At 43.2% G+C, this 13,374-nt stretch overlaps 1 protein-coding gene across 1 annotated transcript in view; it reads right to left on the minus strand.

The window, feature by feature from the left end:
- Positions 1-12,156, minus strand: part of col5a2a (collagen, type V, alpha 2a) — a 36,271-nt gene extending 24,115 nt beyond the window's left edge. Inside the window, exon 1 of the mRNA XM_068572396.1 lies at positions 11,970-12,156. Within this exon, the coding sequence (XP_068428497.1) occupies positions 11,970-12,060 (91 nt within the window). The 5' untranslated portion in view covers positions 12,061-12,156. The remainder of the gene's footprint in view (positions 1-11,969) is intronic.
- Between the last annotated feature and the right edge of the window lie 1,218 nt (positions 12,157-13,374).

Genomic DNA, 13,374 nt, shown 5'->3' on the forward strand with positions numbered 1-13,374 from the left:
CTGTAATTGGAGAACGTTAGAGAAGAAAATCTGTTAAAAAAAATTCAAACGCAAGCGACTAAACAGTGAATTGCTAAGGTCAGGGTCAAAGTTCAACACCGGGACAATCTTTTCAGGTCATGACATGTAGTTAGATTACACTTTATATGAAAAATCTGTACCTAATCTGTAGGTAATGTATCAAATTCCTGTGGATTATTCCTCTGGTCTCTCTTTGTGTGTCCTTTAAGTTTTACAACGTGAAGGTTCTGCTCTGTGACCACATCCACTCTTTATGTTTGCTTTCTGCATCACATGTTGCAGACACATGGCGCGTACGGTGGTTGTTTAATGAATAGCATATACTTTGCCGTACTTCATTATGACACGCGTGGAACGTAAACACGTGTGTGTTTAAACCACCAACAGATTGTTCCCTTATGTTCTAGTTCTCAAACATCTACAGTGAAGCATATACTTTGAGGCGCTCAACATGGAGACGCCCGAGCAGGCGGCTAGCAGCTAACGGTGCTAACAGTGCAAATCAGCTCTGAAGCACTAAAATGGCCGCAGGGCCGGATGAAGCCTGAGTTACAACACACCCAAGAGAGAGAGAGGGACTTCCTCCTCTGCTCAGGAAGACATTTCTCATCTTTTTCTTTCCATAAACTACTATATCAATGCTCTGATTTTCACCGGCACCAGCTAAGTTCTGATAAACTGTCAAACATTTGGTTTTCATATCCTCTCAACTGGATCCAGCACGCATTAATCAAGCTAAATAACACCCACTGACTCTAAATGTAAACAATGTGCTGCACATTCCTTCAACTTACCCTTTATGAGGACCACTTCATGGACAAAAACAAACAAAATTTGCTATAATAGGACACATTCAACAGCTGAGTCAGGGCTTGGACATATATGCAAACATAAAACACAGCGACACTTCCTGTGCTTGCTGGTGTACTGGTGAGACATTCAGTTCACTGCAAAAGCAGAAAAACACACAATCATCACCGAATCTCCACTGAATTATCGTCAGGTTCCAATAATTCTAAATATCAGTTTATATTTTTACATTTGTACAAGTCAAAGCAGGTATGCAGCAAAAGGAAAATGGGTGACGTCAAACATTCCAGTTTATCAGAGCAGAGCGTTAATATATACACGGGGTCGCAGCGCCCCACTGTTTTACATCAACTGAGCACAAAGCCAGATGTGAAGGAATAAACGCTGCATTCTGTACGCAGAGGATCTTAGGGGAAAGCAGTTTTCAGCACAATATGCTCTCGCAGCGTGACTGAAACACAGAGAAACACAGGGAAGAATCGGATGTCTGGCCTTTGTATGGAATATGCCATGTGTGAAGATGACAATACGGCAACACATTTTAGATGTATGGAGAGTGAAATGGCGCAGGCATTATCAGGACTGTACGTTCCATCTCAACACGTCATCGGCATTCTTATCTTTGTTCCATTGAGAGTTCAGAACAACTATTACAGCTTTAAATAAAAATAAAAATGGTCCGATTATCAAAACTGTCAGAAAACATACACTGTGAACGGCCGGGACTGAGCCGTTCCAATATAAATGCTGTTTAAATATTTTGCTTATAATAATCAAGTAGTCCGCTTAGTGTGTTCATTTTAAGTCGTTTATACATGACGACATAAAGAGGTTTTTTGTTTTTTTTTAACATCTGTAATTGTATTTTTTTCTTTTTGCTTTACTCCCCCGCAGGCTGACATCTGCCTCCAGCTGGCTACGCGCTGCTACGAGATGCTACGAGATGCTAGGCGCTGCTACAAGCTGCTACGCGCTGCTATGCGATGCTACGAGATGCTACGAGATGCTAACGGTAAAAAGCTCACACTCTTTTTAATTCACTGATTTTAAGGGCTTCCGTTTTTAAAAATCTGCCGCAACCCCAATTAAAATGCAGCTGAAATCCTAAAAAAAAAAAGACTTTAGACCGAAGCCACCGTGTCCAAGTTACTGTTGATAATCCACAGACCTCACTGTCAACAGTTTCCATTTGAGCTACACTTTCCAATAAAGACGCAGACCCACATAAAAAAACTGCTGACGCCGAGATTTGTAGATTAACCAGAGAAATGGATACACTACTGTTTTTGGAAACACATTACAGTTTTTCTTCTGTTTCCTTCAAATGTCATCTTTTGACGGCGGTGGCAGAAACCTCAGAGATTCACGTCTCATAACCTCGGCATGAATTTTTTTTTTAAAATGACGTGCGTGGTGAAACACGGGCTGAATCAGAAAACATCTGCGCCGACCGACAGTTTAAATCACTAAAAACGACCGCTCGGCGCTGCGAGCCGCTCCGTCTGCAACTCCCATCACGTCTCGTGTGTTTGCCTTTTTTTCAAGCGCAGGCCGAACGTGCTGGCACGAAGAAAAAAAAAAAGACGTCTTGCTGTTCTCTCCCGTTCTTCACATTGAATATATGAGCAGAGGAACGAGCGGCGGCGATGGCGTGAACACAATGTCTTGCTCACCGTTGCAGATTTGTGGCATTTGGCCCTAAATCGACCATCGGCGACATCGCCGTCTGACTTAAAGTCGGACAGAGGCCTGAATAAATGACTCAGAAACATTTCTAACGATGGTACAACGCTGATGGAACACACGTGCAACCGTTCTCCGAGCTCGGTAAAGGACTTTGAGTTGTTTTATGAGGCGTCCTGAATCAGTGGTGAGGAGCAACCCCCAAAGGCAACAGACATTTATTGCCTGCACATTTTGTCTGACCTCAGCGCTACAGCGGTTTGAGGACGCCGCATCCACTCCTCAGACCCGAACGGCAGCCGCAGGGCTCCGGTTTTTAAATCCCCCTTTTCCTCTCGCATTAGCCTGCTTTTTCTCATATCCCCCGTCAAGCTCTCCAATCTCCCTCCCTTCCTTCTTATCCCTATCAAAGCACACTAGCCCTCTTTTTGGACTTTTCCTCCACGCTCCTCTGGTTGTTTTTTTTCTTTCCTCGTTGGTGCTCTGTTCTTTTTCTCCTTTTTCCATTTTGTTTTTCTGAAAGCTCGGAGAAATGATGTAACCGCGAGGCCACGACACCGGCGTGCGCCGCAGCATGTACGTGCAGCCCCTCGGGCAAAGGATGTTTTCCCCCATAAATATTTACACTTTCAACTAGACTGCGAAGAGTGAAGTGAAAAAAGCTTGACATTATTTATGTTTAAGATTTCAGTTGGAGTTCTTAGCCTGGATGTCCCATAATCTCTGCAACAACAGAAAAAGTTCCACATTGAGCAACCGGTACAACAATGGGATCAAGTCCTTTAAAATTGCCTTATTAAATACATAAAAGGCCTTATTAAACCCATGGTCAACGAAATGTGATGTCCCTTACGTTTTAGCATGAAAAAGAACAATATAATGAGAATTTTCTTCCTTTTTCTTAGTTTTTAACACTGCTGGGAGACGTTTTGTTTGACAGTCCTGTGAGTTGATTGTATTTACAGATATGCAATCTCACAAACGGAATCCAGTCCCTGAAAGCCAAACGCACAAAGCCAATGTTACGGAGCACAGACCGAATGTGTAAAGCGAACAGTGGGCGAGCAGATGTCGAGGCCAAAGATTCCTCCAAACACTCTGAGACGTGTTCGACCCTGAGCGTTGGCCCCGGTATCGTCTCAGGAATGGAAAACCCTGACTCAAATCCAGGTGAACTGCATCAACTGTTCGTTTTAGAAACTCCACACGGACGTCTGCTAAAGCCAACACGTTGGCTAAAGTCTGCTGATCGTGACTTCAACATTTTCCCCTGATTGGGAAATGACTCATCCTTATTTAACCCGTTAAAAACTGTGGAACCATTTTTGTCTCCAGACCTCTTTTTCCCTGTGTTTGAGTCGTTGTAAGAACTCCAAGTGAATTATAATACTTGTGTGTTATTGTATGCATTTGTTCAGCAAAGTCTTGGGAAAAAAAATGGATATCTGAAAAAAAAAAATCACTCTTAAAAGATATTTTGATCATAACTATGAACATCCAGCATGATATGAGCCAGATTTTCCAAAAAGGCCTCCTGGAGCGGTCAATAAGACACCTTTTTGGAAAGATTAAGACCAAAAAAAATGGAATCTGCAACAAAAATCACAAAAAAACAAAAGTATCGGCATGTTAGGAAAGAGTTTTAGTCAAAAAACTAATTTGTTCGGTCCAAAAATGGGAGAAATTACGTATTGTATGCCAAAAGATTGTCTGAATGGGGCATGCTGGGACTTAAAATGGGAGCGGGAGGATTTTCACACAGTTTGCAAAAGGTTAAAGAGAAACTGAACTGTGGCTGCAGTAGCGAGAGATAGCCGTGGTTAACACTGGCAAAATAACCGAGCACAGAAAAGAGCTCAAGAGGAGGTCCACACCTCCCTCGCTGTGTGGGACATCACGTCGAGCCCAAAGCCCCAGAAGGGACACGCACAGAATTTATAACTTTCTCTTTATTGCTGAACGGAGCCCTTGAAGTTTGAAGCAGCCTGCAATCTTTTTTTGTAAATGCTGGAGGCAGGAATGAGGTCAGAAGGGCACTGATACCATGCAGTGTATAGCACTCAGGAGGTCGCCGAGGTCAAGCAACAAGCAAAGCAGCGGCCACACGGATCGCTTTTGAAAAGGTTTGAAAAACTCACTCGAACATCGAACCGACGGCCATCGAACCGACGGCCACCAGGCGATTGATGGCTTTTTGTTGCCGATAGACAGACGGGTGAATACTGACCGACGGGTCCGTGAATCCCTTCAAGTTTATACTGCGACTGCAACACGTCCCACTTTGTAAAACAAGCACACTTTAGTACTTGAAAAAAGACTTTTATTTGGGCCGTCTTTGCATGCAATAACAGTGGAACTGTGCTGTCACTGATAACAAATTGCACCAGCAGCTGGATGGTCAGCGTATGTGATGCTCTCTCTCTCTCTCTCTCTCTCTCTCTCTCTCTCTCTCTCTCTCTCGCTCTCTCTCTCTCTCTCTCTCTGCAACTTTATTCAACGTGTCATCAACAGCTGGGTGAGCCTTAGAAGAGCAACACGTTTTGAGCAGTACACATTTCCTTTGCCTGTGCTCGTCACATGTCTTTAGGGAACTGTCATTTGTTGTACTTGCTTATGGGAACAAGGAAATGGACACTCAAAGATTTCAACTTTCATCTTTAAAAAAAACACCTAAAAAGTTGTATTCTCAAGTGTGTCTTATCTTTTTTTTCTTGACCATGAATCCCGATGGTCATTAACGACAACAACAACAAAAAAAGCCACATGTTTTTCCAGAGGACATTCCAGTTTGGCATGACTTCCTGTGCTGCAGTTTGAGGGTATTGCGATGAGCTCGAGAATGAGACTGAAGACCAAAACAATCCTCTGGGCTTCCCCCCATTGCAGCGTCTTCCACACCCTTTCACATTCTTGCTCTTGTTTTTGTTTTTTTCTCTCTCTCCCTCCCTTTTCTCCTCCGTTATAGATTCCAGCTCTAATGCTCTTCCTCTGTCCTCATCTTCCTCCTCCTTTCTCTTTCAACCCCTCCTTCCTCCTCTCTGAGGGCTGTGCTTTTCTTCCCCTGTAACTCCCTCCCTCCTCTTATAATAGATATGAAGTTCTGATGAAATGAAGTCCCCTCCTTTCCGGTCTTATCCTATGTTTAAAGCTCAACCCACTGAATACCAGGCCACATCAGTAAATGGCTGAGAAACAAGAGGGGGCATGAGATTACATAGAAATCAAGACCAGAAGACTATAATTAACCACTCTGATTCAGCGCAGGTAAATAAAGACTGGCATGACCCACAGCAATGACAAGGCTGTTCTGCAGGATGCTCTTTTTGTAGGAAAACTCTGCTGTGGCTTTGCTTTAATTATAGTATATTTACAGGATTTCATTCATACAAGTAGGCTTTTCAAATAACTCTCCAAAGCCCATCACTTCTCTGCAGCAGGTCCCCCCCCCCCCCCCCCCCGGGTTAAGCGGCATAGCCATGAGTCACCGGCGGCTACCAGCAGACATTTCCACATATCTCATTGGTCTGGCTCGGTGTGAGACAGACTCTGTTCGGGAAAAAACCCTGACTGGACATCGCGGCCGCCGGGCAAAGGGACAGCACAGACTCACATTGTGTGAAAAGAATGCATCCCTTCTCTTTACTGTGGGACTTACTTCTCCTGCCGGACATCTTTTTCGTTTGTCATATGGAGGACTGAAGAGGCCATGCTCATTTTGGACCATGAACCAATGAAAAAACGGTTTATAAGTACCGAGAATCTCCTTTTTAGCACTTCTGATTTGCTCTGTGCTTCACAGAACTGAAGCTGTTCATGCATCTGCTTTACAAATAAAGAGTTTAACAGTAGAGGACATTTCAAGAAACATCATCTCCTCTGCTGAGTTCTGGCAGTGTTAGTTGGAACTACTACTAAACCTAATATGTCTTCCTTCTGAACATGAGACCCTTGGAGAGAAGCTACGTGTACTAAACTAAAAGGGGCCGTTGAACATTCGTTATAATTATGATTTCTGCCAGGGATCCTCTCTGTTCCAAGACTTTTTTCCCTCCCATTGATCATGTGGAGGACAGAAGGCAAAGTAGTGACAGTAAACAGGGGAGTCTTAAATTATGAAGTCCAATCCAGTCAGGGCATCCATCATACACAATAACCAGGAAGTAAAGTAAATCCGCGGTTTAACTAGAAGTGTAATGTCTTTATTTTTAACACACACACACACCGCTTCAGCTCCACTACAAGAAGACCACATGGATAGAAAAATGACAAAAAAAAGAGGCTTTTTTTACAGTTGAGTTGATCAATCAAGGTGTTAGGAGCCCGGACGTGACTTCGGCCACATTGTTAACGCTCGTCAGCCGCGCATCTCCACTCGTTCACCCGCTGCAGCTGTAATATACAAAACCGAGCTACAACTTAGAATTTCGGTCTGACCAAAACCTGCAATTATGGCCGACAGTCACCGTGTTGTGGCATTTAAACAAGTAGTGCTTTAGAAGCGGAAAGACAATATGTCACATGTTTTAAGATCTACAAGGGCAAGATGACATGGAGCAAAAAAATGTTGTGTAACTCGTTTGATTGGCATCAGATTTAAAGCAAATTATGCAATTGGTATCTGTCTATTTGGACATGTCATTTTTGCTGACCTCGACATCTGCTTTGTCACTAACACTTTATTATTATTACCATTGTGAGACTTTGTGCATTTACATTAACAGAGTCCAAGAGTCTCTTCATGGCTAAGTTTGTGTGGTTTTATGTCATTTACGTTTCATTTGTTTAGGATATTTTTTAGGTTTGTTTCCCATTCCAATACCAATGTGAGCGTAAGAGTCTATTGTTCTTTGAAAAGATGTGGAAACAACAAAAGATGACTCAAGCTAGTTATTATGACAGCGCTATACTGACAATGACACCAAAATAAATTCACTCAACAGTAACCTCAATCAGATTTGGCCGAGTCATTACCCGATCCATGCAGCGCTTGACCACAGAGAGAGAGAGCGAGAGAGAAAGAGAGAGAGAGAGAGAGAGAGAGAGAGAGAGAGAGAGAGAGAGAGAGAGAGAGAGAGAGAGAGAGGATCTCAGATGGGACGTATACCATCTAGTGAAATTGGAAGATTGAAAGCACTTACAGCAGCCTTTGAAATAGTTACCGGTGCAGAGACAGAAAACATGTTCAGAGGGAGTGCTGTGTTACAGTAAGACCTGCCAACACACAGAGGATGAGCTCCAAAGGGCAAACGTCCCCCTGATCCCCTGGAAAAACTACAAGCAGCTGTATCAACACTCACTGTACAGCGGCAGGCTTTCTCAAAGGCCGTGTTTGCTTTTCTGGCATTTTGGGCAACGGCCAATCTTACTTTTTAAATGTTAAGAGAGCTAATGTTTAACTAAATTACAAAAGAAATCACCGTAACATCCACACTACTTTTATGAACTATTCAATTAAATGAAACAATTCAGTACTGCACTTCAATAAACTGGGGAAACCAGCAGGAGAGACATGAATGGTCAAAATTGAAGCAGTGTATCTTTTTTTGTCTTTAACGTGGGCCAAGCTGGGCACAAACATGTCCCATGATGCAACAGGATATAATCTTCCTTCAGACCCTTCTTGCCTCACATATGTCCACTTCAATGTCAATCCTCACACATCCTGAGTGTTTTAAAAACGTTTCTGTCCAAAATACATAGAGTAGAAGTCTGTAGCCCGAGGTCCTTGATGACATCATCTTTCTCAAACTTTGGAAAAATTCACCGTGTTTTCACAGGCGGAGGAACTTTTTTTTTGACAGAAAAAAAAGCAAACAGTACGTGTTGAATCCGTGAAGTGCTTTCCTTTCATTTTGAACTTTTTTTGTCCCTTACATTGATGGAGTTCACTGTAAACAGCATGAAGATCACCAATACATCACATTTACAGGTCTGGCACATTCATAATTAGAATTTAAAAATGAGACAATTGTTGCACTCTGGTGTTTAGACTCGGTCCTGTCATCCTCCCAGAGGGGCCGGCTGACAGGATGACAGGGCAGTTTGCTGACTACGTGCCAATCAAGAGCCAGGAAGCCCGTCAGCGGGAGCTGTAATTGCATAGCTTTTGAACAAATCGTCACTTTAACTTGAACCTGCCGAGGTGTTCAGTTAAAATGTCACCTCAGTAAGTACCACATGCATCCACACTCAAGTCCCCCTTGAGCAATATTGACACCTTATGTCTTACATCAGCCAGTTGCCATCCTCCCCGACTAACTCAAGGCACAAGGCTTTTATTTTTTTTATTTCTTCTAAATACTGCCAAAGAGACTATTTTAACATCTGGAAGTGATCCCCCCTCCCCTCCCCCACTCAAGCCTCCATTTTGCTGACTGAAATTATTTGGTCCCTCAGTAGTTCCCATGGCTCCTCACATGGCACCATCGGGATTGAAAAACTCTCTGAGCTCCATCGTCTGTGCCACCAAAAGTCATTTCAGGTTCACCACCAGATGCCACATTTCTGTTACGAGTGTTGAAGACGTCGTCTTCCTCGAAACGTGTAACTCGAGACAATGTACAATCCGGTGAGGCTCGGCCCCCTTAGCTCTGGGAGAAAAGAGGCGTGTAATCAAGTCATTGCTCAAAAATGCAGCATGTGTTTCCAATCAAGTCCGTCTGTGAAAGCTGGTTGAGTTCACATGTTTGGACCATTCAGCTTTGGTAGAAAACAGCCCCATTTTGTTGCGTTGTCAGTGATGTGGCAACAACAACTGGAAACAATTGGGAAGGCCGAGTGACCTCACGTTGGATTTGTGGATTTGGAGAACCGGATTTTGACTTTTCTGCTCGTGCTTTTCTCTCAGAGATGGAGGAAAAATGTCTTGATTTGCATTTTTTTTTTTCTGGCTGTGATGGGTATCAAAAACCTGGTTATGATGAGACAAATCAACTCTGCTCCAGAACTGGAGAAATCCACCAGTTTCACAAAGACTGAGTGTATATACTCTTTGATGTAAGGCGCTAAGTGGCATCTTTGAAGATGTTTTACAGCTATGTCAGCGTCTGGGAGGAGTAGTGTTCACAAACACACACATTAAACACACACACACACACACACATGCAGAGGCATGATTCAAACTGTGGGCACAGGCTGTGATTTCTTTGGAAAAGGAGTGAGTGATCTATTGCTGTTTCTCGCCCCTGTTCCATGTTCACATCCCTTAAACCTCTCCCTAACTACCATTTGAACACTTGTGGCTCTTCCAGAACTGGCTGCAGGTTTTTGTACGATACGTTCGCTCTGGTAATCCAAACTGGCGTCACCGTTTCCAATGGTGAGCTGAGCGTCTGCTCCTTGATCTCGTTTGCCAACTTCTGTTCTTTTTCGCAAACTTTCCGCACATGTGCAGCCAGCCATGTGACTTCAATTTTGAGCTGTATGGATGTATTAAACAAAAAAGAACATCAACATTTGCTTTAAACATGTTTTCAGTCTTCAAAGCACCATATTGGATGTTTCATATTCCAACAAAGTCCTTCAGATCTTTCCAATAACCGTCATGGCCTCGACGTAGACTCGCTGACTTATTTTTCAGAAAATCAAAATGGATGTTGATAGTTCACAGAGAGAAAGAGACTGCGTGCAATGAAGTAGTTTCATCAACGTCCAACCACATTCAATTTGAAGTTTTATTTTTCAAATAAAAAAGTCCCAATTAAATGGCGTAACACTGGTAATTGTAACCATGGGTGTATGCCATATCCCAGTGCTGCTATGGTTTAACATGCTATTTGTTTTTGAGGTGGAGAATCTCACGCGCCGCAGGGTGAGCGGATTCGCGATTCAGCCGAGTCACAGAGTGAAATGTGTAAAAAAAAACACACACACACACAAAAAACCTGGGCATTAAAAACCAGTCCATACAATACCAACTGGTCATTGTGTGGAACGAGCCTTACCCCCCCCCCCCTCCCCTCCAACCCTTCACACATGTGCATTGTCTGCTGAACCACATTTTCCCTCAGTCTACAAAAACCATGAACTTTCCACTGTTTTTATTTGGTCAAACCCACCACTATTCCATGGAAAAGGAGGCTGCACGATCACTGTGCTGTTCCGCGTGAACAAAGACAGGCTTCTTAGAGGCTTTGACATACTTAACACAAACATGCAACCACTTAAAAACAGCTTGAAAACGGCTTGGTGCAGTTGATTCTTCTTCTTGTGTAGTCTCCACAGTACAGACTTTCACTTCAATGTCGTCAAATGTCTTTTCTTTAATACTTTTTTCAGAACAATTGAAGTGTTCTCAAACAGCATGAGGCCTTATGTTGCATCCACCACAGGGTGGCGCTCTACCTGGTGCCACGCTATCACCCGACAGTCTCTGCTTCATGTGAAACTGACCTTAAAGACTAAACTCATTTCAAGGAAAACTTCAATTACGACAGCTTTAAAAAAAAATGAAATAAACAGCACTTTCTGTGCTGCACTGCATATCCACACTCCATCAGGAGCCCATTTAAATGAACTTTCCAGTGCTCACTGTGGCCCCCCGTGACATCACGGCCCCCGTGACGACACAAGAGATCAAACACTCGCGGCTGAAAAGAGAAAGGGGGGGGGGGGAGTTCAAGTCAAACAAGAACACTCAGGTGTTCCAGCTGTTGGACGACACCGGCGGTCCCGCAGAACACCGAGTGACTCAGAGAAAAACCCGACAGCATCTCCCCTCTTCTCGCGTCTCCTCACATCTGGCCTGAATTAACACGCGAGTCTTTCCTCCGAGACGCTGCAGGCTCTGAAATGCTGAAATGCTTTTTGCACATGTGCAAAACGCAGTCTCGAGGGGAAGAAGATAGTCGCGGAAACACTTTATGAATGTTCCAAAGCGGCGGGGTAGTGCAAGGGTGGTGCAAAACCGCAACAAAAAAAAAAGGTGCTCATTACCCCCCACCCCTCTTTGCACATTTTCAGTGCCTCAGGGTGACATCATTTGCAATCACTGACAGATGTCCAGAGAACTGTTTGCTGACATTCAGGGCTTGCTTGGCAATTGCAGATTATCCACATTTTGGAGCTGCTTTCATATCTTCTCTAAGCTATGATCTTCAATGGACACACAATGTTTGTCTCAATCATCCCCACGAGGGATCCAACATACATGTTCCATGCAGTCATTTTCAGTAGAACAAATGTGCCAGGAGGATTCACAGTTTTGAAAAAAAATCCAGGAAATGAACATCAAGTGAGCAAAAATGCTTTGTCCCTTAATAAAAAGCACACTAGAAGGAGTGTTAATGTTGTTAAACCACTGTCTATTGTTAATAAACCAGGATCTTTTGTTAAACCACTGCTCAAAAAAGGGAATTGAAGAATGTCACTTCTTCGCAAAGCTAAAATATTCAGTCCATTCAAAGGGAAACCATCAGCCAATTCTGTTCAAATAGACAGCAGAGGGGTTCACTTACCACTGTTCACATCTTGACTTGTAACAATCAAAACTTGAGCCACGGAGACTACCAGAAAAAGGAAAGTCCTTATATGCACAGAGCCCATCATGTCTAGAAAAAAGACATGAGCCTTCCTTGTGCAAGGGGGAAAAAGGATGAAAAGAAGAAAATTTAAATCACTCAGGTTATCACTGCACCACCATGAGTACAAGAGTGCCTCTCCTTGTAAGCAGCAAGCAGACCCAGCCCAGACTGCGTGAGTGCTTTTTTTTTTTGTGTAGTTACAGCTTTAAATGAGAAGAATGCTGGCCAGCCTAATTTTCCTCCCCCTTTTGTCAGCCCTCTCCCATAACCATCCTCTCGCAGGCTTTTGTGGCTGTGAGAGAACTACACCCATGTTCACAAGTTCTCATACTTTCCACTGATTCTTTTGTCCGTCTGGCTATCTCTCAATGCACAATGGTTGTAATTCACGGTGGAAGATGCGAAGGGGGGAAAAAAAGATAAGGAGAAAATGACTTTACTTTGTCTGGAGGTGTCACTGATTTTTGCCTCGCTTCAGAAGTGGGTTGCCTCAGCTCGATCGTAAAACTGCTGTTTTATTGCTGTCTCTGGGGCACAAACAAGACACACACTAAGCTCAGAATCACACTTTACTGGGCAATTAAAAGTAAGAATAGAGTTTATAACTACACTGTTTTCTGATGGGGAATTGTAGTCCAGAAATTGGAACAAACAAGAGTGCGCGTGGATTTGTTTGGTTATCAAATTGAACAGTTGAAAGTGCAGAACGGGAGATGGAAAGCATCTGAAGTGAGTGTGGCACTGTGGGTGGTCAAGACTGTAGGTGGTCATGATGGGGATTCCAGAGTGTAAATTTAGAAAAAAAAAATCTGGGGTCAACACCTCTGGACTCCTCCTCCAGCGCCAATACCACTTTTACATCGGAGAGATTAGAAATCCATCATTTAGATTATAAACAATTGTTTAAGTGTGGTTTGTCAGTGACGCGTTCTATAAAGTTACAAATGGGATATGTAGTGATATAAGATATAGTTTATAACCTGCCATGTTCTCCCAAATCCAATATGGCTGACACATGTGTGAATATGCTGGTCTAAATGTGAGGGGATGGCTGGATGGGACTTTCCACCATGGTACTGGTGTTCAAGACCAGTTTCCCAAAGTGTTGCGTTTGTTTTACGTTTGGTGACGTGACGTGTGCGACGGGTTCTCCTGTTTCGTTGATTTTGTACATAATTAACTTGGTTTGTTTTCTCAATTAAAGCCAAACCTTTTATTTCTAGACCTAACGAAGACGTTTTGTTGCCTGAACATAACCATGACTGTTTCACGGTGATGACATTAGGTGACACACGGAAAGCCTTTAGAAGGCGTAATACTGACCCGTGGAAATGTCTTG

The sequence above is a fragment of the Clinocottus analis genome, unplaced genomic scaffold (assembly GCF_023055335.1).
Source record: "Clinocottus analis isolate CAN_PGR_092001 unplaced genomic scaffold, fCliAna1.0.p SCAF_12, whole genome shotgun sequence".
In the NCBI taxonomy this organism is placed as follows: Eukaryota; Metazoa; Chordata; class Actinopteri; order Perciformes; family Cottidae; genus Clinocottus; species Clinocottus analis.